The sequence below is a fragment of the Callionymus lyra genome, chromosome 6, assembly GCF_982586985.1.
Source record: "Callionymus lyra chromosome 6, fCalLyr1.hap1.1, whole genome shotgun sequence".
Lineage (NCBI taxonomy): Eukaryota > Metazoa > Chordata > Actinopteri > Syngnathiformes > Callionymidae > Callionymus > Callionymus lyra.
This window is the reverse complement of record NC_141823.1, coordinates 18201282-18225801: the sequence shown is the minus strand read 5'-3', so window position 1 is coordinate 18225801 and position 24520 is coordinate 18201282. Positions and strand designations below refer to the sequence as shown.

At 36.4% G+C, this 24520-nt stretch overlaps 1 protein-coding gene across 1 annotated transcript; it reads right to left on the bottom strand.

Annotated features, from left to right (window-relative positions):
- Window positions 1-241: 241 nt before the first annotated feature.
- Window positions 242-23570, bottom strand: acsf3 (acyl-CoA synthetase family member 3). Its single transcript, XM_087794021.1, has 10 exons — window positions 23545-23570; window positions 22174-22930; window positions 21147-21302; window positions 18156-18310; window positions 17353-17498; window positions 14257-14357; window positions 13256-13382; window positions 4324-4458; window positions 3830-3941; window positions 242-1132 (listed from the first exon to the last, which is right to left on the bottom strand). Exons 2-10 carry the CDS (start codon window positions 22849-22851, stop codon window positions 1018-1020), a joined length of 1725 nt encoding a protein of 574 aa, XP_087650147.1. The 5' UTR covers window positions 22852-22930; window positions 23545-23570; the 3' UTR covers window positions 242-1017.
- Between the last annotated feature and the right edge of the window lie 950 nt (window positions 23571-24520).

The following is a 24520-nucleotide window of genomic DNA, read 5'->3' as shown; positions in this document are numbered from 1 at the left end:
GTATTGTCGCTCTCTCATCAAAGTACTTTAAAGGTAAGAGCCAGAAATGTTCAAGACTATTTCAGCAGTGCCTCCCATTGTTGACTTCAAAAGGCTGAATTTCATTCCCTCTTTGCTGCCATCATAAAAAGTCAATGTTGACCTAGAAATGTTTCATTTCACATCAGGTACCGGGGAAGTTGTTACGTGCTTTGGAATCTTAAACTGTGGACCAGAACATTAAAGCACTCACACGCCAAGCTGAAGTTGACTCAAAGAGAAATGAGTATTTTATTTGTACACTAAACACAGGACTGGACCAGTGTGGTACTGGTGCCACATGCTGCCCTTTGGACCTTTTTTTTTTAGCATTTGAAATATTTTTGATATCAATAAGCTCAATGGACCAGCAGGTACCAGGATAGTTCTTGAAAATTATTATGAAATACAGTATAAACAAGCAAGAAATGGAGCCTCTTTCTGCAACAGAGAGATTGATCATGTTCAAATAAATTGAAGATCCAGTTGGTGATACTTGAATTGAAATACTCATTTGTTCCTATCCAAAAATGTATTCCTAAAAAAAAAGTTTCAACTAAAGTTAAAATGTTAATGTACATTTTGTTATTTGTTTTGTTAATTCATGGAGATATAAACATCACATTAGAAGAATCATATTAATGAGAAAACCCTGACATCATTATTTAAAACATTTTAGGATGACTGACAACTAAAAAGTATTTGATTACGTTTGATCTCATCGACACATCGCGCCACTTAAAGGGAATTTGAAACTGATTCAGAGAAACGCATCTCTTGATACATGAACCAGAATATGACAGGATCAGGAGTATTAAGCTTCATATTATCTTTTTTTTGAAGCACAGTTTAAAATTAATCTTTGCTTTGATCAATATCACATCACACTGCTTAACATTATCTGTTAAAAGTTGCTTCATATTTTCAAAGTAAGAGTCGCTGCTCGGTTCGGTTCAGTGGCGTTCATTGAATCAAAAAGATTATTAAATGACTGTGAAGTCATGTGAAGAAGTGTCGCAACAGGTCCTTCTTGTTGACTTTTCCCATCTGATTTCTTGGCATCTCGTCCACCAGCAGCAGTTCTGTGGGGATGGTGTACGACGCCATGTGCTGCCTGCAGTCACAAACACAGAAGACGCTCAACTGAGAAGTCTGGTCATTTACTCATCAACAGAAATTTTACACAAAACAAAGAAATAACTGCAGAATGCAATATTACCCCTGGTTATTTCAGGGTCAAGGTGACCCGAAGGCCAGAAAAGGTCGTTAATCTTGATCCAAAAGCAACACAAAGGATAAAACAATTACATTTGTTTTCGACCTTTGGGTCACCTTGACCCTGAGATAAAACAAGGGAAAAAGATTTAAGAAATACATTTTTTTTCAGTTTTAGTTTATTCTGCGATTTAGGGGATTGTTAATTTTGAAGAAAATGCATAAAAAAAAGAGTTGATCTCAAACTTTCAATATTCAATTAGTGGGTGTTTTCTGTCTTTTCTCCCCTGTTAATATAAAAAAAGGAAATGCTTATTTATTGACCCTCACTAACTAAACTAAAAAAATTAAAATAAAGGTGAAATTGGATGTGAACTCTCTAAAAATAATGATTGCTTATGTAATTTACAAATTAGCCTTTACTGAATATAAATCATACTGGAGTAAATAAATCACATTTCATTTGCCAAACCATGAAACAATTCTAAATAAAAGCTATTCTAAAAGGTAATTTTTCATGCCAATAAAAGCCCAATGACATTAGGCAGAAATGATAAATGTGAAAAAAATATTTTAAAAAGGAAAAAAAAAGACTTTTATTAACACCATTATTAAAATATATTTTCCGGATGAATAGTTTTTCCGTGTCTATCCTGTTTGAGATCAAGTCACGATCAAGGTTTCTATCTTCCTTCATATTAGCGAGTGTGTGTGTGTGCACGTCCGTGACAATGCTTGCTCACATCATGAATTTCTCTGGGGTTATTTGTGTGTGTGTGTGTGTGTGCGGCAGCGCCGGTCTCCGAGGACTTGATAGAGATTTAGAGTGACAGCTGAAGCCGGGGCACTGAAGAGTGAGCATCCATGTACTTGTTTGTGTCCTTTTATCTTCCTGCTTCTGTCTCTCTCTTACACCCCGGCGTCACTGGTGGTGGGCGGCTCGCTGTTTGCTACCTTGCTGCCGGCCTCACCCGCGGTCGACGACACCGAGAGCGTTTTTTCTGTGTGTGTGTGTGTCTGTTAACCTCGGCCACAGTTAATCCAGCGTGCCGGACCAGTCGGCCACAGCCGGTCACATCAGATACAGTCGCGACCCCGGACGTGACAGACGGAGAGCAAAAACATTAATAAATAACATCAGCAGGTAGCAAAAAAAAAAGAATGTGGGAAACCTGGAATGACCAAAGAGTGAATAAATCACATGACTATGTGATGAAATGCAGCAGCAAGAGAGGAGAAACATTGAGTCAGAGCAGCATGTCAGCTCTATAGAGGAGCCACTTGACTTTAAAGCCAACAGAGATTTTCCCCTTTTCTTCATGCAGAGTCTCTCTCTAGAGAAATAGAAACAGCGATGTTTTTCTACTGAATCAATATTCATCAGCTCTATATCCATTTTCTTTTTTGGCTTTTAAATCATATTTCATTTTTACAATAGCCATTTATGGATTATATTTTGAAAACAGTGAGTGTAAAATTAAATAATTTGATTTTTCATTTACAATTAACATGCAAATATTTTTTATTGAAGTGATCACTAGTTGGCTTCAGTCATCATGAACAATGAAGTCCTGTGAGATACAGTCGACTTCAGCAGCTTTTAATATACAGTATGTATATATAAATATATATTTTTTTCATCTGCTTTATAAATTCTTCTTCTCTGGCCTCTTCTATTCAAATGCCATTGATCTAAAGACTCATCACTGGCCAACACGGGTCAGACCTCTGGGAGACCTGTCAAGTCTGCTCTCTTAATTTGACGCCCTTGCATCAATTTTCTGGAGTCACAATTTGCACATGATATCACCTACAAAAAAAAGGATTTTGTTTGCTGCGTTTTAGATGATGGATTGGATGGAAGTTATTCAGGTCACAGTCGTCGTTGGAGGTACCTGCTGGAGTCCACCTGCTGCTGCAAACATTTGAAAAGATCGTAGGAGGCTGCTTAACTGTAGGATTACATGTGGCTCTTAAGCAAAAAGATTGTGCGAGGAAGAAATATCAAGACCTGTTTTGTTTGTTCTGTCCTGACCCGTCGATCCCTCCATGTTGTTAGCCAGTACTTTACATAAAATAATAACCACATTTCACATTATACTGTTACTGGTGTGAGGAGCTATCAAGCACAAACAATAATTTATAATCTGATCATAAACTCTTTTCACTTTATATACATTTTACTAGGAGATACTTACTTCAGATTTTTACTTATTAATATGAATCTCTTCATGATGGGGAGAATACATTATTTTTCTTTAAAATAAATAAATAAAAAAATGTTTGGCAAAAAGTCAAGATAAATAAGAACTCCCTGTTTAAACAATATAACATAATAACCAAAGACGTTGTACGTGTGATGAGAAAAGACGAGCAAACACGTGTTAGCTCCTCTTCCTTGTGTTTTCAGTTGACTCATCTTGTCATAAAAACCTTGTATGTCCTTTTATTTTTAAATATAAAAATTCTATGGTTGAAGAAAAGACTTTCGGCCACACGAAAACCGCTCAAAGGCTACGAATGGACCCCGGGATGGACTTTTAACAATGCCTGGCTTAAAGGTGTATGATTGAGAGAGTAAATTAAGAAATCTTACCTCGCCCAAATTTTCAAATCATCAAGCGTCAAACTCCTTCCTTTTTTCAGTTGCACCACTGCGGTTACCCTTTGACCCCACGTGGCATCTGGGGCCCCGATCACAGCAACATCTGCAGTAAATGAATAAATATTGGTTATAAATCAGATCCGGTGTGTGTCACCTAAAAGACGAGTTTAAAGGGCAACTAATATGAAAAACCCAATTCCCTTGACTCTTATGTTAAAGTATTTCTCTCCCAGATGCAGTGAGTCTCTCATCATGACCATGTTTTGAACTTATTACTTTATAAAGTTCTCCCTCATCTGGCATCTCCGCAAACGAGAGGTTACGAGAGCAAAGTCCATTATGATGTAATAATGGGTTATGCTCCAAAATCACTGGTTCTGTCACGAGGTGCTTGGAGGCGGAGACTTCCTAGTTCTTAACCAATCACAGCACAGTGGGCGGGGTTATGGTGAACAATATTTAAGCATGAGAAAAAGCGTTCTTACCTACGATATCTGGATGAGCCAACAGATGGCGCTCCACGTCGAGAGCACCTATTTTATAACCGCCAGACTTGATGATGTCGACGCTGGTGCGGCCCATGATCCAATACACACCATCCCTAAAAGTGGCTGTGTCTCCTGCAACGATGAATGAATTACAACTATAAAAATATAAAAAATAATCTCCTTTGTTTAAGTGCAGTTACATTATTTAGCGAGTTAGCCTTATTCCATTTTTTAAAAAGATTTATAAAGAGACTGCAAGAAGACCAGAGAACCGTGAGGCGGGGAAAAAAAAACAAATGGGATGATGTTGTGAAACAGGTGTAGAACAATATTTGCATCATAAGTCTCTGCAGAAGGAGCGCCGGGCAGGAAAGATCCCTCCACCCTTGTTACACACAAACCACAGGGACAGGTGTGGCAGGATGAGTACATTATGTAGTTGAGGGGCACAGCTGGGTCTCGCGGTGACAAGCTGCGGAAATGGGTCAGTATGGATACGCCAGGAAGGACTGAAGGAGAGTGAAAGTGGAGCGGGAGGAGAAACAACAGGAAGGGTTTTTCTCCCGGATTATTGCAGTTGTTAAGTCCACAGCAGGGACTGAGGAGATGAGCGCTCAAGTTACACAAAACATACACAAAATAAATGATCAATAACAATGTTTCTGTCAGAAAACTGTCACTGCCAGGACATATAAAATTAGTGAAGACTTTTGTTGTTTTAGTTTCTGGTTTTATCTTTCTCGTCATTTCAATAAATCTCAGAGTATGATATATGAAAATACTTTTTCTGACCCACTGACTTGATGGTCACGTGACACATACATTTACACACGACAAGATGTGGTTCTACTACATGCGTCAGGATTGTTTATAATGAAACCATCTCAACAGAAAGATATGAAAGTGAAAAACAAATGTAACGTAGTGTTGCTTTAAGGGGGATAAAAGGTAACTTTTTGCGTTCTAAAAGTGAATTTATTTATCAATTAATGCTTTATATTTTCATACAACAAGCTTTATTTAGATGGATAGAAATTTATCTTAAGGCTGATTCATCACAGGAGTCTCAATAGAACCTGTTGTTCTGTGGTCTCTGAGATCAATATGCAAAAGAAAAATGACCTAAAATAGTTTTTTTTTCTTATAAACGAGAAATAACCCTTAAATAAAATACTACATTTAAACAACTGAGCCCCTTTTCATCACCTCATAAACTAACCCGACAATAATCCGACATTTATAAATATTCAATGCAAAAAACACACTGTGCATATTTGTACAGTAGCAAAGAGACATCTACTGCCTGCCCAAAACTCGTCCTCCGCCCATCACTCCTCACCGGTCGCCAGCCAAACAAACACACCTACATTCTTACCCTCCATTTTTCTCACCACCTCATTCATTCACCTTTACTTCCACCTCTCCCGAGCATCTCTCATCATGTCTCCTAGTTCCTTTTCTCCACCCGTCTTCCCGTCTCCTCTTCCCCCCGTGCTTCCACGCCTCGGCATCAATAGAGGACCCATCTGTTCCCATACATCACGCACTTCATTTCAGTTTATTAGCCGGGATAAATCATAAATATTTCATTATACATCACGGGCGGCTGTCGCCGGCACACCGACAATTTATCACCGCTGCCCTCTGTGCCGGCTTGCCACGGCCGCTATAAGCTTTCCAGTCTATTAAACAAGATTGATACAGTGTGTAAATTTAGATATTGGGAATTTCTTCACAGACCACTGCGCCGCACTGATAGGCCGGGTAACCAGGGAAGAGAGGGAGGACTGAGTGAGAGAGGCGCAGATGAGGGGGGGAGTACAAAAGCTGGAATGTGGAAGATCCAGACTCCAGTTTTCTCTTCTTTACAAATGTATTCAAACAAAAAAGAAAAATTGGAATTTTTCAGTTAACATGGAAATAGACAGAGGAACAGTTTTTCCATGAGCGCCGATGCTGCACATGTTCTAGTGCTTGCATGAGATGCCAGTAAATGAATCCATTCTGTCACAAATGTCTAAGCGTCAAGGGTGAACTGCATTTATGAGACACTTTTGTCAAAAGGGTGCACGACGTATGTTGAATGTGAAGTGCTTATGTCGGACTCTTTGACCTTGTCTCTTTGAGGAGAAAGGGAATAATGAGTGATGAAACGGCGTGTTTGCACAGCGGCACAAGTGGGAACAGTGATTGGAGGTACACAGGCTGATAATAGAAGACAGGAGCACCGGAGAGAGAGAGAGAGAGATTGTGGGGAACTATGTTACTGGGCCGTACACGCACACACACACACACACACACACACACAGGAGCGTGCAGCCACATCAACATGCACTCAATTGACGTACACACACAAACACACACACACACTACTTCAGGCATCAGAGACTCTGCCATTATGTGTTATGGCGTCTGAGACAGATATGGCCGAATGGCTTTCTTAATTAAAACGATAAGAAGCCTAATTGCACTGGGCTTTCATCTTGTTCTGAGGCATTAAAGAAAGTGAAGGCACATAGTGTGAAAAATGGAGAAATAAAAACAGATCAAGACTTGAGGATTGAGGGCAAAGAAACTTCTTAAGTGGCAATTATAAAAAATACAAATAAAAAATAACACAACAAAATGAATATTCATGGGCTCGTTTTGTCATCGATATTGTATTCAAAATACTATGTATTGATTTTAAGCAGTATGTATTCAAACAAATGCAAAAGACTGAGTAACAAATGTAACAAATGAAACACATTGCTCATTAAATTGATGGTTTAATTTGCTTCAAGAGCCAGAAATCTACCTGGATTATGTTCCATTTAACGCTAATGTCGTTGGCTCGTCTCAGTGTAGGACTCACTTGTTCAGTGGGTGGGATACTTATTTCACGAAGGTATTTGTTTGAGGTTGTGAAGTTTTTTATCACTTTTGGATGTAAATCCACAGAAATAAAACAAACTTAAAAAACCTGTAAGACCTTAATTTGCTGGTGTGTATATATACAGTACTTTAAGGATTTAAAGTATTCTGGAGTGAACTATAAGGAATAGCAGGAGAATTTGTCCACTCGAAGATGGTTATTTTCTTTCAATTTATGCCACTTTATTTTAAAACACATTTCTAAATGCGAACACCATCATGTGGGCAAAGCCTTCGACATGTTTTGAAACCAAATGTATTTACAAAAGCAAAAGCTTTGTAGAAGGAAATATCAAAGAGGACTAATAAGGAAATATCATCTATATTATTTTGATAAAACCTTATGCCACAGTTTTGTTGCAATGATCTGATAATTACACTGAAGGTAACACCGTTTTTTCACCAGTTGTCTAATAGCATCTAATCATAAAGCTATTTTATGGTTTTTATGTTTTTTATTTATGTTCAGTGCTTTCAAGAGAACATAGAAAACGGTTAATTAATTATCATCTGTAATTGATTGAGAATGTTTTTTTTTAATGTTTACTAAAATATGCAGCTATTTAATGAAATCACTCTGGCAGATGAAAAGACTGATATACAACAAATAAGTGACTTCACAGAATCATTAAGCATTTTTTTGAACAGATGCAGTTCTAGTCATTTACATTCTGCTGTATTTAGAGCAATCGTTGACAGCACGGGTAAATATAGATGTGTGCTTTTGTCTGAATAATTAGGAAAAAACAAATAAAACAGCAGGTCTGTATGAAGTGCTTTAACACTTGTGTTGTATCTGGGTCAAGATGACCCAAAGGCCTGAAAACAAATGTGTTTGTGGTATCCTTTTTGGTGCCTCTGGGTCAAGATGACCTAAAAGTCTGAAAACAAATCTGTTTGTGGTATCCTTTGTGTTGTGTCTGGGTCAAGATGACCTGGAGGCCTGAAAACCAATGTGTTTGTAGTATCCCTTGTGTTGTCTCTTGTTTCCAGAAATAAATATGTAGTGGTGAAGATCGTTCCCAGTGACAACACAACAGTTAAGTTAAACCTGAACTGACTCACCAAAACAGAGAACTTAAAGCTATGTAAGGCTATAAATAAAGAAATAGATTAATATCACTTAATAAAATAAATAAAGCACACATTATTTTTGATTATATGTAATCAATAACATGATTTGACAGCGCTGTACATTTCAAATACATTATGTATGTTACAAACAGAGAAGGAAGTTAAATAAGTATAACTAAAAAAAAAGAACTAAAAGTTATTCTGGCGACTGATAACATTAAAGCGCTGAATCGTGAACAAGGATGAATGGTATCGTAGCAGCTATTCAAGATTCTATGAGTGAGGCTTCCCTACACAAAGACAAAGGTCTGAATGCCAGCCATGCCTCTTCTCAAAGTGACTGTAAACACTTGGCACACATGAATATTAATGTTTCACATTAAAGCTCCAAATCCAAGATGGAAGAGTTAATGAGGATAAATAACAGACAGCCAAGCATTGAAATCTTCGCTCTGACGTTATTTATCATCCTTAACTTTTGTCATGGCTCCTTTTTTAGCAATTAATATTGTAGAAGAAAGCACTTTACACTTGGTTGAGTGATCTAATTTGTTTAATATAACGCAATTAAAGGAGCTCAGATTGCTTTATGTTAATGCTGATTATGTTCCTGGCTGCTGTGTCTCTCGGGCAGCAGATAACAAGCCGAACTTGAGGATTGATGTCTGTCTCGGATCTACCATGTTCATCAAGAGAACTACTTAGCTGTCGTTTGTATGCTTCTGTCAGGCCGTGGCAAAATGGAAAAAACAAAAGGGGACAGCATTTAAAACTTATTAACGACCTTTGCGTACGTTTTTCTAGCACTAGCTCAAGGTGCTTTCTGAAACATTTTCAGGATGTTCATCATCGAAATGTTAGGACTGTTGGTATTTACATTTGTAAAACACATTGTAAGCCACATTAGGGTCAAAGTCAGCAGTGAAACAGAACCAAACAAAACATTCAATTTCACAGCGCTTGCACTTCTCAGCATTTGCATTTCCTATTAACGCAAACACAAACAAAGGCTCCTACGAGAAGCCAAAACAGAGCAGCACATTTGACAAGAAAGCTGACGAACTGTGTGCTAGTTCAACACTTCTTTCACCGATTTATGGTCAAACCTTGTTTACACATATTTGCATGATTATAACCAGCAACAACCACTGTGGGGTTTAGTGACAGCATGATGAAAACAGAGAGAGAAAGAGTAATTTGATGATAAAATATATATTTTATTCTATTAAAATGGAGCCGTTTTCCATGTTTTTTTTCTTCTGTTTACTAAGTTACCTACATTTTAATTATTTCATTGCTGATATTAATTCCATGAGCTCTGTCGTCGTCTGGTGATACAATAAAAATGTCTTGATTGATTAAACCAAAGATAGAAATGGATACTCTGTAGCCATTAAGGGTTTATTAAAAATACAATTTAAACTGTGAACATGAACCAATATGTTCATCACGCGTCTTTTTTTTGGCGCCTTCACGTGTTGCACTGGTGAGAATATATTCTAGTAAGAGCTAAAATAGCGACAACTGATTTAGTTTCTAGTTCCGGCTGCGCAAACACAGTGCCATCATGAATCTACATCTAAAAAAAAAAGTTTGGAATCCAAGATTTTTCTTTTTCCACAAGAGAAAAATAGCAGATAAGCTGCACAGCAGTTCCATCGGAAATCACATGTTAATAAAGCCAGGCAGTCTGGTGTTGACACCTTGGCTGTAAATGTCACCAGGGGAGGCAGTTGTTGATTCCTACTTCAAGCACAGACACGGGGCTCCAAGGACACAATTTGACCGAGGGTACAATCTGACATTGGGAACAGAGAGAGTTGTAGGCAGGAAACAGGGGAGCACCGCTGGGAGGTAAAGAGCAGTTCTCAAATGACTGGTGATGGCTCCGCAGGATACAAGCCACATTTCAGTCTGTCTATCAGTCCCAGATTTTGCCAGAAAAGCAGAAGCTCACCTTTAGAGCCGGGGTTACGGATGCCTTTCGGACTTCCTCGTGCATGACACGTGCACGCGTCCACTCTACTATCTAGAGTGGTTCATCACAGTGACCCACTGCACAGAAAGCATCAGTACAAAGATCACAACATTCGGTTTTCCTCTAAGCTGATTGAGATACAAACATCCACAGTCACTTTTAGAATGTTCTTCTAGATCCATCCATCATTTACAGTAGTTGTCCAAAATAGTGAGAAAATAAACTGTTTAAGTAAATAAATATGTGTGATATCGGTTTACAAAGAAACATTTCCAAGACAGGAACAAATCAGATTTGTGTTGTCGCCTACAAAAAATACTTTATCATTAGTATTGACTTTAATTAGATCATTACAGACACACAATATGAAAAACAAGAACAACAACAACAATATTAGATAAGATTTAAGACTTTAAAATAGGAAAAACAGTGTATTCAGTGTGAATATAATGATTTTAACGGTACCTTATAAACCCCATTCTGCCATACCAATCATGTCTTATTCAAAAGTTATTCACTTATTTATGCTTTTAGTCATAACTTATTCCAAACAGGACTCGCCTATGGTCCAAAAACAAAAACTGTGTCGTGAAAATGAATCTCACCTTTTTCCTAATCTGACCATTGAAGACTTCATCCACTGACAGTCGGACTGTGTGGTGGGGGGTGAAGCCTACGTACATGCCACAAATACGGAGGAAAATCAATGAGCTCAGTGAGGTTTGTGATAAGAGGACAGAGGGAACACTCAGGGGAGGACGACAGCATCCCTATAGAGCTGCCAGTTATGTTGCACTGCCCCTCCTCCATTCTTTCTGAGGACCTCTGGTACCCCAAGCGGGTTCATAATTTTTAACCAATGTGTCAGTTGTACTTTAATGAGTCTTCATAGCTCGACATGTCAAAAAGAAATGTGAGAGTGTGACTAAAATGAAATAAAATCTGTATTTTATTATATTCATGTTTGGAATAAAGATCTGTGTTTAATAAATAGTAGTCGATGTGCAGTGTACTATCAAAGAAAAGGACGAAAAAAGTAGCTTTGATTTCTAATATGAACTAACTTTGTGACATTGACACACCCACTGATAACCAACAATGAGAAGGAAAACTTACCTGGTTATTAAACCCAATTTAAAATGTTGTTTGTTTAATAGACATACGGCAAACATTTAGGCAATAACTGGATAATGAAATAAATAGTATTAAATGAAAAAACGCACTACATAATTGAGTAGGATACAAAGGATTTTGGACCACAGTATGTGTAGTTAAAAAAACAAAAGAAAAAAGAAAGGTGATCATTCAGGAGTCACTGAGTGGAAGCAAGAAGTGCAAAAATCAAACTGTGTCAGAGCAAGGTGAGGTGTGAACTCCAGAACATGTGTGAAAAAGAGAGTGAGCAGCTGAGGTGAGCGGAACAAAAAGATACTTTAATAAAGGGCAGTCTATTCATATTTGCAGCCAGAAAGGTAAAATTCAACATTACAATGTCAGGTCATAATGAACATAAAGTAATTAAAAATATATCCCTGCATGATTAACAAGCCAATAAAGGAGAATACAAAATAAAATGGGGTATGATGTAAGAAGAGGATCATATTGCTTGAATTGGAGGCATATTGGTTGAATGTAAAATTGATTTATTTTATTCATAAAAGATTGATCAAGGCCCTCTGACAGGACTTTTTTTAAGAGCTGAATAATTAATACGGTCTACAAAGAAAAGTTAAATCCATGCAAGTTCATGAAACATGCATTTAGAAGAATCATAAATAACTAACGACCATGTTTATTTTCAAGTCGAGTAAACATACGACGCAAGACTCATTGCTTCGCCGTAGAAGTACATTTTAAAACCCTCTCTCTCCGAAATAACACCCTCACCTGATGATTGAGTGATGGCTAGTAAGTGGAAACAGTTGAACCGGGAGGACACAGCTCATGCTTGCCACTCTCCTGCAGACTGTTCCGGGGTGTGTGTGTGTGGCTTGAGGGATGGGTCTGTGGGGAGCTGATTGCACTGGGCTCTCATTATGTGGCCAGTGGCTGTAATGGAGTGTGACAGCAGCGTGCTGCGCTCTGGATCTCTGTCCTTCCAGCCTGCAAAGCCAATTAAACACAGTCTGCCTTGCTCTCCCACTGCCTTCCCCTGCTTCACTTGCCACCGCTCGGCCTTTCTGTGCTTTTTAACCTCCCTCCTTCGCTTTTTTTTCTCCCTCCGCTCTCTCTCTGGCACCACCAGCTATACATCCTCGCCCTCTCACTCTCCCCCCTCTCTGGTGAGACACTTCTCTCCCATCACACCACAATGTCGACCGGCTCAACTTTTAGCTTCGAGCTTCAGGCTCCTATTGCCATCATCTACATGACGAGTGGAAGTGAAAATGACGCCCGGCTCCTGGTGGCTTTGCGGTAAAGTGGAGCTCCTCTGGGGGGGTAGATAGAGAAGTGCTCGGCTTCAGGGGGGCACAAACTCTGTTGACAGCTACCCTCTGTGCTACCACACACACACACACACACATATGTATGAAGGGGAGGCAGAGGGAAAAAAAAACGAGGGAGCAATACTTGGTTCCTCAAGACCCAGAGCAGTCACAACCACTTAGGAGGAAAAATGCCCTGCAGCACCAAAAACACACAGTCCATTTATCACTCCCTCATAGTCCCCTAAAATGAGTGTATACACCCAAGTACACACAAAGTGAATTTCTGAGCGTGTGCTTCCAGGAGTGGGTTCCTGGTATTCTAGGTGTTTTAAAATCTAGCAGAAGCAGTGTAGCTGTCTGACAGGATGGAAACGTTGACATCTCCCCTCATTTAGTGAATTCTTGTCAAGTTACAACTCAAGCTGTAATTAGTGTCGGAAGCGACTCACTCCAGCAAGAGTGCGTGTTTGCACATGACCGTTTCACGGATGAAGGAGGACGAGGAGAGGGGAAGGATAGGAAGGTGCTCGAGTACCTGTTCTGAACCAGCCGTCCTCTGTAAAGGACTCGCTGGTTTCTTGAGGTTTGTTCCAATACTCCTTGAAGACAGACGGACCACGTACAAGAAGCTCTCCCTCTTTTTCTTCCAAATCTGGACGTACCTACATAACAAAAACAAATATTGACTTGAAATGTAAAAACAGTAATAGTAATAATAACAACAAAAGTTATATAAAAAACATTCAATTACAAGGAGAAATATAATTTGATGGACAAGTTATTTCAAATAGGAATGAGCAGAAAATATATTTTTCAATAATTGCAATAACATTAAAGGGTCTTCACTTTACTTTAGAGTTATTATAACTAGATGAAATACTGAAATTTAGTTTGTGCTGTGCAACCCAGGACTTTAGTTTATTCTTTCAAACAAGTAGGTCAGTATGGCATGAATCATTCTAAAAGCTGTATTTATGATGCATTAAATCCACCATTAATAGTGCTTTATATATAGCATCTCAACAAGGTTTATTGACACTCATAAAATCTTCTGTAGAGCCTTATAAGAGTCTTACGAATGTGTTCACAATGCAAAGATATATTATGCGTTTTGTTTTTCGTTTTTTGAGTAAAATAATGTTGAGTTTCTGATTTTGGTTGGTTTCTGATGTGTAGCTAGTGGACTACAAATATGTTATAAATAATAAATAATAACAATTCACAATACCGATACAGCAATTTAGAAAATATTCCTAATAAAAGGGTTTTGGAGTGAATTCAACTGTAAAGTTTGAATGCATCAGTGCGTGGGAAACAGGATTGTGAGATGTTCCTTCAATTTTCATTATTTTGACACAGCCAAACTACAGTCAAATGCTATAAAGTTAAAAGACACATTTATGTTCCTTTGTTTGATATATAAAATCAAATAAAAAATTATAATGAATAACAAAAGGTAGATTATATTTGTTTGAGTCACTTCAAAAGATAAATAAATTCAGTGGCATTGAGTGGATTGATAAATTATTGACTCACCACCCTAGTGTGTCTGTGGTTGCCCTCAACAATTGTAGTGTTCACTGAGTTATTCATGACGATCCGAACATCGACACCAGGAAGTGGCAAACCAACAGCCCCTATTGAACAGAAAAAAAAACTTTCATTAACCTTTTGATAAGTTTTTTTGACAAAAGAGAATTTATGAATACAGTAGATGTAATAAGGGAGTGTCAGCATGTATTGAGTCCCCTCTTTGCTTTTTCAATGTACTAAGGAGCATCCACCAGTCTTCCCACTTATTAAACTAAACAGGGTGAGACATTTAAATTTTGCAAAATTAAGGACCCACAATAAATTATACATATCATGTGTTATGTTGTTTCCATATACAAGAACATTTTTAAATATTTTCCTTATATCTATCTTTATTATAATTATATAATATATAATATAATTAAGGTATATAAGCATGACCCAAGAACCTTTTATTGATCATTTTGGTTTGTGTAGTACATTTATGAAGAGGCCATTTACAATATTTAACATGAATGTCAACATTTAGCGTTTGTATCTGAGTTAGCTTAAGATAATCTCAATTGGCTATGTACGGTAGATATGAGCAAACAAGCAATTCTAGAATACTAGTGCCTCCCAGAATTTTATCTTACACCCGATATTTGATCACAAAGTGTTTTTACCCTTCTAGTTAGTACAATATAGCAATCGAGAATTACTACCTAATGCAATTATTATTCAATGCTATGAGATTTTAAACAAGTAAATCCAAATGTACCAGGAGTAAAATCAACTAGTACTGAATTACTTTCAAGACAATGATACTCCTAAATCAGAAAATGAAGTGGCTACATGATATGGAGCAGATGACAGTGGAATATATAACTAAAGATCTATAGAAACATTTTTACTACAATACATAATGGACACAGTCTCCACCCTCATTATTAAAGTCTGTTCTCAATCTTGGTGGTTTGAAAAAAAAGGTAATTCACTGTCAGTTTTCAGACAAAGAGCTCTAACCACTGCTGACTGTTTGACAATGCTTTTACAGTAGCACAGTTACATGAAAAAAGGTAATGGAGTCATTTTGGCAAAGAGGCAATTAAATCCCTACAAGTAGGTTTAACAAAAGAAAAATATGAATGGCTTTGTAAAGATAGTTATATTAACACCAGCTCCTTTTTATGAAATTAAGTCTGAAGCACTCATTAGGTATTAATATCAGTGTGTCGAAGGCTGGTCCACATGAACATGCTTGGTTTCAATAATGGCATGGTGATTACATTTTTGTCTTATGTTACATGCTATAGAACGTATTTATTTTTCCATGCACACGTTCATGGGTATTTTTCAACTACACATTTCAATGCCTTGTAAAAAGGTCTTGAATATATTGCCCAAGTGATCAATAAACATCTAATAAAGTAGAGGCCATTCCTAAAAACACACAAAGATCATAGTAGATTTCGGTATGCATTATTTTACACCCAATCATTAATATATGAAGCAAATGTTCTATTACAGTTGTGACATTATTAACCAAAACACATACAAAAAAAACACCGTTCACTTGGAATTAATTATGAAAACATAGAAATTGGTTGTTAAATAAAATAAATTCAAGCTGTTCGGTCCAAGAAATGAAGGTCGAACTTGAGTTGGTTGAAAACCTAACAAACAGATTTATAAGAATAAAACGAAAACTGGAAACTGGTAAAATCATAACATAAAAGCAGACACAGGTAGTTGGCTGAAGACGCAATCAAATGGTTGAGCAAGTGAAAGGCTTGAGTGGTGACTCCCATCATCTCAGAGTGTTTCCTGTGGTTGCCATTGATTCTATTTTAACCTACTTTAAGATGAGACACCAACACTCCAGCTAAAACAGGCTCTGATTTAGGATGGCTTTTATACACGGGTGTGTGTGTGTGTGTGGTTTGTGTGTGCGTGTGCACATATTCCCCCTCAATTCTCACCAACACAAATTAAAATCACACTTTTTCTCAAACCGTTCTTAATAAACACCTTAGAGGAATCAAACAGACTGATCCTTTTTCTGTTGCCTGACAAAACAGACAACAACACAAAACTGTCAACAGGAAAGATAGGATTATCCAATGTTCTTGCAGGCTCATTAGTTTTACCTGCAACAGTGAAGGTTGACAAGGGAATAAAGGGGAGAACAGGAAAAGACAAAAGAAAAGATCCGAGAGGGAAAAAGAAGAACACTCGTCTGACCTAATTTTCCAGCTTTGCTTTTGCTATCTTGTGTAGGAGTAACAGGGATCACAGGGATTTTATTTTATGCCAGGAAATTAACATCTGGAGGCAAGATATAAAATACAAGTATACAAGGAAAGCAGTTAATGGTCTCAATCATTTTCAAGTGGAATAAGTCCCCAATTTGCAATAATAGAAATGACTTTGACAAATTACTTGGGGCTTTATTTTGTTTGGCTTAATTTCTTTTTTTGTTGAAAACCAAGGTGGGACTTTCTTTATGGAAGTATATCAGTGCCATCAGAATATTGAATGGTTGAATTTTACATTTAAAATGTTGAAATTTTGAATTAATTTTTTTTAATGAAATAAATGATATCATTTGCATAGTAAAAGGTTTGTTTTTTTAAATTGAATACTTTTATCCAACCTTTTTTTATTGAGGGTTTTCTTTTTTCAATTCTTTGAAATAATTAAATAGAAAACGTAAATATTTTCCGTTTTTTATTTACTTGATTCTTTTTTTGTTTTACAAATAAAGGTTGATGTTCTAAATACCAAAATATATATAGTATTTATTTTCAATATGAAAAGAATAATACAATAATAAAAATAAATTCCACTTTTTTAATATAGAAATTATGGATTTCAGTCATTCAAACACGACAAAAAATTCAACACTTAAACAACATTTTCAATAAAAAGAAATTCAAAGTTTCAACATTTGAAATATTAAATTCAACCATTCAATATTCTGATATGCTTCCAGAATTCTTGTATTGTCCTTTGAAAAAAAAATGTACTAAGATGCATTCATTTCAGGAGGTGAACATGTATTTCATAGATTAAGTGACATCCCATAGACAAGATCATTCACAATCTGAAGCTAAGTACCTGGGATTCGTGGCCCGTGAAGAGGATTAGACAGAGCCATGCCGATCTCAGTCATGCCATAGCGTTCCAGCAGTGTGTGTCCTGTGATGTTCTCCCAGCGCTGTAGAGTGGGCAGAGGGAGAGCAGCTGATCCAGAGACCATCAGTCTGAGAAAGAAAACGTTTTCTCTCATTCAAAATAAAATACTTTACCATCTTAGCAAAACCAGAAGATAAAATAATGAAGGGGTGATAGAACAACCTCAATATGATGACTGGTGTGTAAAAATAAAGATTAATAAAAAGCAAAACATTAATTATTTTCTGGGAATTAAAAGGGAAATAGTAAAAGTGCATTTTAATTTCTATATGACATAAAACCACTTTTTATTTTTCAAACTTTCAAATACTGATAAAAAGGACGAATCAAAATGGAATGGAATGGAATGAAGGTTTAAAAAAACAAGTTATATCAAGAGTTGAACTTTTAATGAATAAACACAAGTATTTCTGTCAAGACATTTACATTTAAGAATCATAATCACAAAACATTTATTGCCAGTATTGTAAAAAACAACACAGAGATTTATCGTAGTGTTGTACAAAACGGTATGATATAGAATAAAATGTGTTGAATAAATACATTAAAATAAAATGATTAAAGTCTTAAAGTTTTACTCTGACCTCATGAGGGTATAATTATACAGCTAACTGGAAACTTTGCCATGGTTTGCATTAACAGGGTACAAAGGATTGAGAATGAAGTCGTATTAATTCTTACATAATTATTTACGTTTGCACACAGAATTGCAAGATCTTCCGTACCTGATCCTCTCTTTACAGGCCGCTTTGATTTCATCCTTGACATGAGCCTGAGTAAAATGCTGATCATAGTAATGGATCAGTTTGGAGTAGATTGTCGGCACAGCCATGAAGACATTGACCCTCGGCACTTCGGAGCTCAAAAGCATCTCCCACACCTAGAATGCAAGATACATGTAAGTATAAATCAGTAATTATTCATTTCATATACATGATCATTCAAAATGAAGACCGAAAACTTCATATTTAGTTTATTTCACTTGAACTTTGACAGAGAGAACAGTCTGAGGGCATTGTCAAATTAAACCTGTCAAACAAAACACCAGGACAAAGACAGAGGAATGGCCAGATTTGTAAAGGTCAGGGAGAAAAGAAAAACAACAACACTGCTAAAGGCCAGGAGCGGTGCATCGGCTAGAGCTGTTTGGGATTTCATAAATAACAAAAATATAAAACATGATATAAAAAGAGGTTTTTAAGGTGCACGAGCTTAGAATGTTTTAAATCCATTTACTTGTGATTATGAACCGTCTCATTCACTTCTAACAAACGCACTTACAGACACACATATTCTGACAGATGATGGAAGGTAAGGGAAGAAAGCGAGAAATCAGTGAAGGTGAACGACAGTCTGTCTAAGTCTCTCTTAACCCCCTGGGAGACAAATGCTCCCCAGCAGCACTCCCCCCTTCCCTTTTCCTTCTGTGGATGCTTAATTCTTCCTCTTGGATTTTCCACATATAAACAAAAGCTGCTACAATCACTAAAAATCTGCATCTTTTGTTCTTTTTCCAATCATCACTCATACTTTCAGTTGTTCTGTTTTTTTAACTTAAGAACAAGCCCTCAAAAAAGCAATCATTTAACCAACAACCTGCCATTTAATCTCAATATTTTTTTTTTTTAAAGGTGATAATCATCTTCCTTATCCTGCGTACTTAGCTGTCCTGACGAAGCATCTAAACAGGAAGGTCTGGCATTGACCTGTTCCAGAGAAAAGTGAAGGACTATTAACTTATTCTGCCGTGACCACGATGTGAGGTGTCTATCAAGTTCAGCCGAGCGTTTCCGCAAAGTCCGTGCAGGAGTGTAGACGAAGGCAATTTACGTCCGTCAAAAAACCTGGACTCTACCTGAGGGACAGCGTGCAGTGTGAACCAGGAGACACTGCCTGAATTGTTAACAGTATTATTGTTAACACACTATTGATGGATCTCAGAAAAAATATGTTCTGCACAACAACAACGTTCTGCTCTGGTGAGAGGAATGAACATCATCAATGAGGCTTGTTTTAATAGTTTAAGTTGATGTTTCACTTTACTATTCATCCATATTAGGACAAAAAAAAGCCTGATTACCTCATCTATAGCTCCAGTTGAACCAGGCGTGAGAAACAAATTTTACTTTGAACCCCACAATCTACCTTGTAGGGTGAAAGTTCAGATATGAGCAGAAAAACTAAAAGTCAAAGGTCATGGCTAATGAGAAAAGATGCCTTGTGATGGACAAACCATTTTATTTGTCAATAATTCACAACTTAAGTGATCATAGGGAAAGGTTCCGATTAGAGTGAGATTAAAGGATATTTTTAAAAAATTAAATACATTCAAACGTTTATTAAGATTTTAAAACATGAAAGAAAGTTTTATTTTAAGACTTCACTTGATGATTAATTTGGAGTTAATTCAATTAAATGAAATGTTTACATGAGCTCATGTTTTAAAGCATAAAAGTCCAATTTCAAAGTATCTCTGTTTGATTCCAGGTTTTTAGACGCAAGTTCAATTTCAGTGTAGGCATTATTAAGAGATATCAACGATCAAAAATAAAAAACAAGCCGTACGTGCATTTATGAATTCATCTATCATTATCATTTTATAACATTAGCAACTATGACACAGAGGACTACTGTCTGCTCTCCAACTCTCCTTCGTAGAAAACACATTTTTGTGTTTTGTTTTCTCCATGATTGCTACTATTTGTTGCATTGTGGATTTTAAGCAGTTTAAAGAACCGTACGAAGAGTAAAATAAAATTTGATTTCAATTCTTTTTTAATGTCTAAAGTCTCTTGCACAGACACACTCATTCCTCTTGGAGCGAAACAAACGCTATCATTCCTCAAAGTCAGCTCATCGATTGATCTCCTGCTTAAGCCCATAGCGTGAGTCGGCATCGGTCAGATACAAAGCCACACAGGGCAATTCATCACTGAGCCCCAAACACTTAGTTTGACAGCCAGTAAGAGAGCATGGGGAGGGGGGGAGGAGGAAGAGGGGGAGGGCAGGTGAGAGAGCATGTCAATCAAAAGGAGAACCACAACACAGTGGTGGAGAACAAAAAGTTCTATAAAACTACTTCTTTTTTTTTTCATTGAATTTTAGAAAACAGGGAATATTGATGCAAAAAAAGATGCCACTCAACATAGCATCTCAGCACTCGAGAAAAATAATGCAACAAGAACAGTTGTTTGTTCGAGGGCTCGAGAATACCTTGGTAGAAATTTAGACAGCAAGATGAAGATTGTCCTTGTATAAATGTTCCTTAAGTGACTATTAAAAGGACCAGATTTTCTCAGAAGTAACTTAGCCTCTGACTCTTGACAATCCAAATTGCTTGTTTCAGTAAATTATTCTTAAAAAATAAACCTGTAAACTAGCTAAAATGTGCAAAATACCATTTTCATATGAGGCCATTTAAACCAGTCTACAGCTCCTGATGATTGAGGATCATAGTGAGATGCATTTCTCATGCACTTAACATTCATGAACGTGTCATGCCATTTTATTTTTGCCTTTTCATCTGAAAGTAAATATAACGCCAACATTAAACTGCTCCGTGGTGGTTGGGGGCCTCTGTACTATAATAATTTTTCAACAACGTATTTTGTTAATGTTGTTAAAATTATGTAAAATAGCCTAATGATTATGATCATCTATAGAAATGCATTACATTAAGAACACTCGACTGAGTAAAAGTTTTTGTTTTCTTTTACCTTGCCAGGGTGGAATTCTGGAAGCATTATGCACGTAGCACCCACTGAAAGAGGACAAAGCAGCTTGTTGACAATGCCATGCACATGATGGAGCGGCAATGTGTGGAGGATAACATCATCTTCAGACCAGCCCCACTCTGAAACCAGACAGTGGATCTACGGGCAAAACGAGGGAAAAACACTCGTGAGCTACAAAAGTTCCATTATAACCACAAATATATATTTTTTATATTGATGAACTATTATTACACGAATGTTAAATATTTGACAATTTAAATATAAATGATTTCACAAGGAATCTAGACTTAGAAGAATAACCAAAACAAAACAGCCACACAGAATATATGCACCGTTGAATACCAAACATAAGTAACACAAGTAAGTTACAATGTAGATCATTTAATTAGATAGATCAAATTGTGATGTTCCCATTCTGTTGGGAAAAATAAAAGAAAAGCGCTTTTGCCCTTTTCATTTTATGTATTTTATCGTTTACTTTTGAAAACGTTCAAAACATTTGATTTGATTTTACTAACATAAGCTACACAGTACTGGTCATATGTAAAATGTAAAATGTATAGGGGATCTTAAATTAAAGTCAGCATGAGCTGTTAAGCAAAGTAGGTCAGTGACCTATTGTTGTTGATGATGATGATCCTGATCTAAACCAAATGATTGATGCAATAATCTATACAATTCAATTATTATTTTCATTTCAGGAAAAATATACAGTACGTTGTTCTAGGAAAGTTGGTTGTAATCCATAATGTACTCAAGATGTGGTGATTATAATATATTATAACATAAATAAGGAGAGCAAACTAAGTTGTTACCTACCACACACCACATTAAATACATTATCGTTAAAAAAAAGAGGAAAGTTAAATAAGGACATTACAGATGCAATGTACATTTAACAAAAAACTATGGAATTAAGTTTAAACATTAAAAATGGTTGTTTATTGTCACCATATTTGTGTTTATTGCTTCTCAGTCAATATAACTGTAGAATAGTTAAATCATTTACCATGGCTTGGATGTTGCTGTGTGAGTGCAGAACACCTTTAGGTCTTCCAGTTGTGCCGCTGGTATAGATGATCATGGCTGGTTGCTGAGCCCAATCTGTGATGGGGACTTTAGTGTCTGTTCCACTCAGACAGTCCAAGGTTGAAGTGGGAGGCATCACTAGGTAGGGTAGACCAAGTCCTTGAGCAAGGGGCACCAAGGTCTCAGAATATGGATGAGATAGTAGCAGCAATGAACTCTGCGAGTCTTTGATGATGTACTCCAGTTCAGACGGTGGGTGTTTCCTGAACAGAGGCACAGCGGTTCCACCACTCATCCATGTGGCCCACTGGGCAACTGTATATGAGGCATCATTATCGCACAAGAAGGAGATTCTCTTTCCTCTTAACCCTCCTAAGTCAGAGTTGAGAGCTTGATTGATTCTCCCGGCAAGACCCAAGCTACTGCAATACAGTTGTTTGTAACTATGATTGCCATTGCTGTCAATTATAGCAACTTTCTCCCCAAATGATGGAGCCTTGGTAAACACTGGTTTTGTGCTTATCCTAGATGAGGTAGTCCACTGGTGGGTGTATGTCCTAAGAAATGATTGACAAGGCAATTTTTGAAGCCTTGAGGTTCCAGAATAAGTCATCCATTTTAGCAAGTTACGAGCACGAGCAACACATCTTGAGATCATGGCTGAGACAACTGCTTAGGTCGTCCAATTTCCTGAAGTCCTCATTCTTGTTTGTGTGTTGCGATTGGTAGTTAAATCTCTGTTGAGCAAAAGTGAAAATATAACATCCACACAGTACCATTTAAAAACGTTACAAAATGATGAAGATCAGTACTTTTCTATACAATTACAAATGTTTTCATGTCATTTCAGAAGATATGCTTCCATTAAAATGTTTGACAACTTTTGATATTAGTAATTTATAATTGTTTAAGGCTAATTTAGTTTAACATGTATACACCATGTAAATAACACTTCCCTACTAATTTGTTAATAATTTACTCTTCGACATATATAAGAAGTTTAAATCGTTTTCATCCAAAATTTAAGCAATTTATAAGCCTAAGATAAAATAAGTGAAACAAAATACGTTTTTAATCAAGGCAGCTCTGCAGGAAACAGTAATAATTATCTTGCTTCCTCTACTTGCTGAAAACCAACTTAAAAATATACGAATAAAATGAACTTACATTAACTAGGCAATATATGAAATATGGTTGGTCTGTTATTGTAATTTTTTCACATCAAATTGTTTGAAAATATCACCCATTCGTGTGTCGGTGAATTAATTAACTATACGCCAAAAACCCAATATTTTAAACGTCAAAAAACGTTGAGAAAGAACATTATTTAACAAAGTTCAATGTGTCTTACCTAAATCAAACAGGGACATCTTCTGGTGACGGACGGTGGAGCACAAATAATCTTCCGGGTAGAAAAGTTCCGCCTTGAAAATTCCCAAGCACATGAATACAGGCTGCGGGTAATTCATCTCTTCCATTCGATATGTGAATTAAAAACAATAGCAATCACGACAAGTTTTTCTGATATTTAAACTCTATGTACTTATGATTATTGTAATTATTTTTGATAAATATAATAAATATAAAAAGGAAATCGGCAATATCCCAATAACATATATATTATGTTAAAATCATATTGACGTATATCGAAGCAAGTTAAATTAAATTCTACATATTTATTACTACAAATTGTATTTTGATTGTTACTTGAAGCTTAATTAGCTCAATATTTAAATAATAACAAAAACAAAACTATATAACTATATATATAAAAAATTATATTGTTTAACTTAAATATATTACTATGAATTATTGCATTAGACTACATTTGATATTGTTTTTAATGTGTCTAATAGTAATAATAATGATAATGATAATATGAAGTATAACAATGTCATTATTAGGCGCCGCAAAATGGCTGCCTTGGTGATTGGTTCTGTTATTCTAATGCTTTTTTGTGTGTTATCTTGTTTAATTATTTTATTCTGTACTGACACCACAACAAAGAATATGTTGTGTTTGCGACACTGGCAACTAATGTTTCTGATTCTGATCTAGATTATCTCAAACTGAACTGTAAAACCCTTTACACGAGTAACATAAAATGTATGCCAAATTAAAAACACTGTTGTGATGTGTTTTTAAAAGAATGAGCTTTAATTTTCTCTTAAGGCCTTTAATATTCAATTAACAATCATGAAACATTTACTAAGATGTAAGCCAACTTCTTCATCTGTTCTTTAAACATTTTCCATCTGTGGTTTACACAGCAGAAACACACACGTTATCATGTTTTAATCATTATGTATTGTGTTTATGTCACCTTA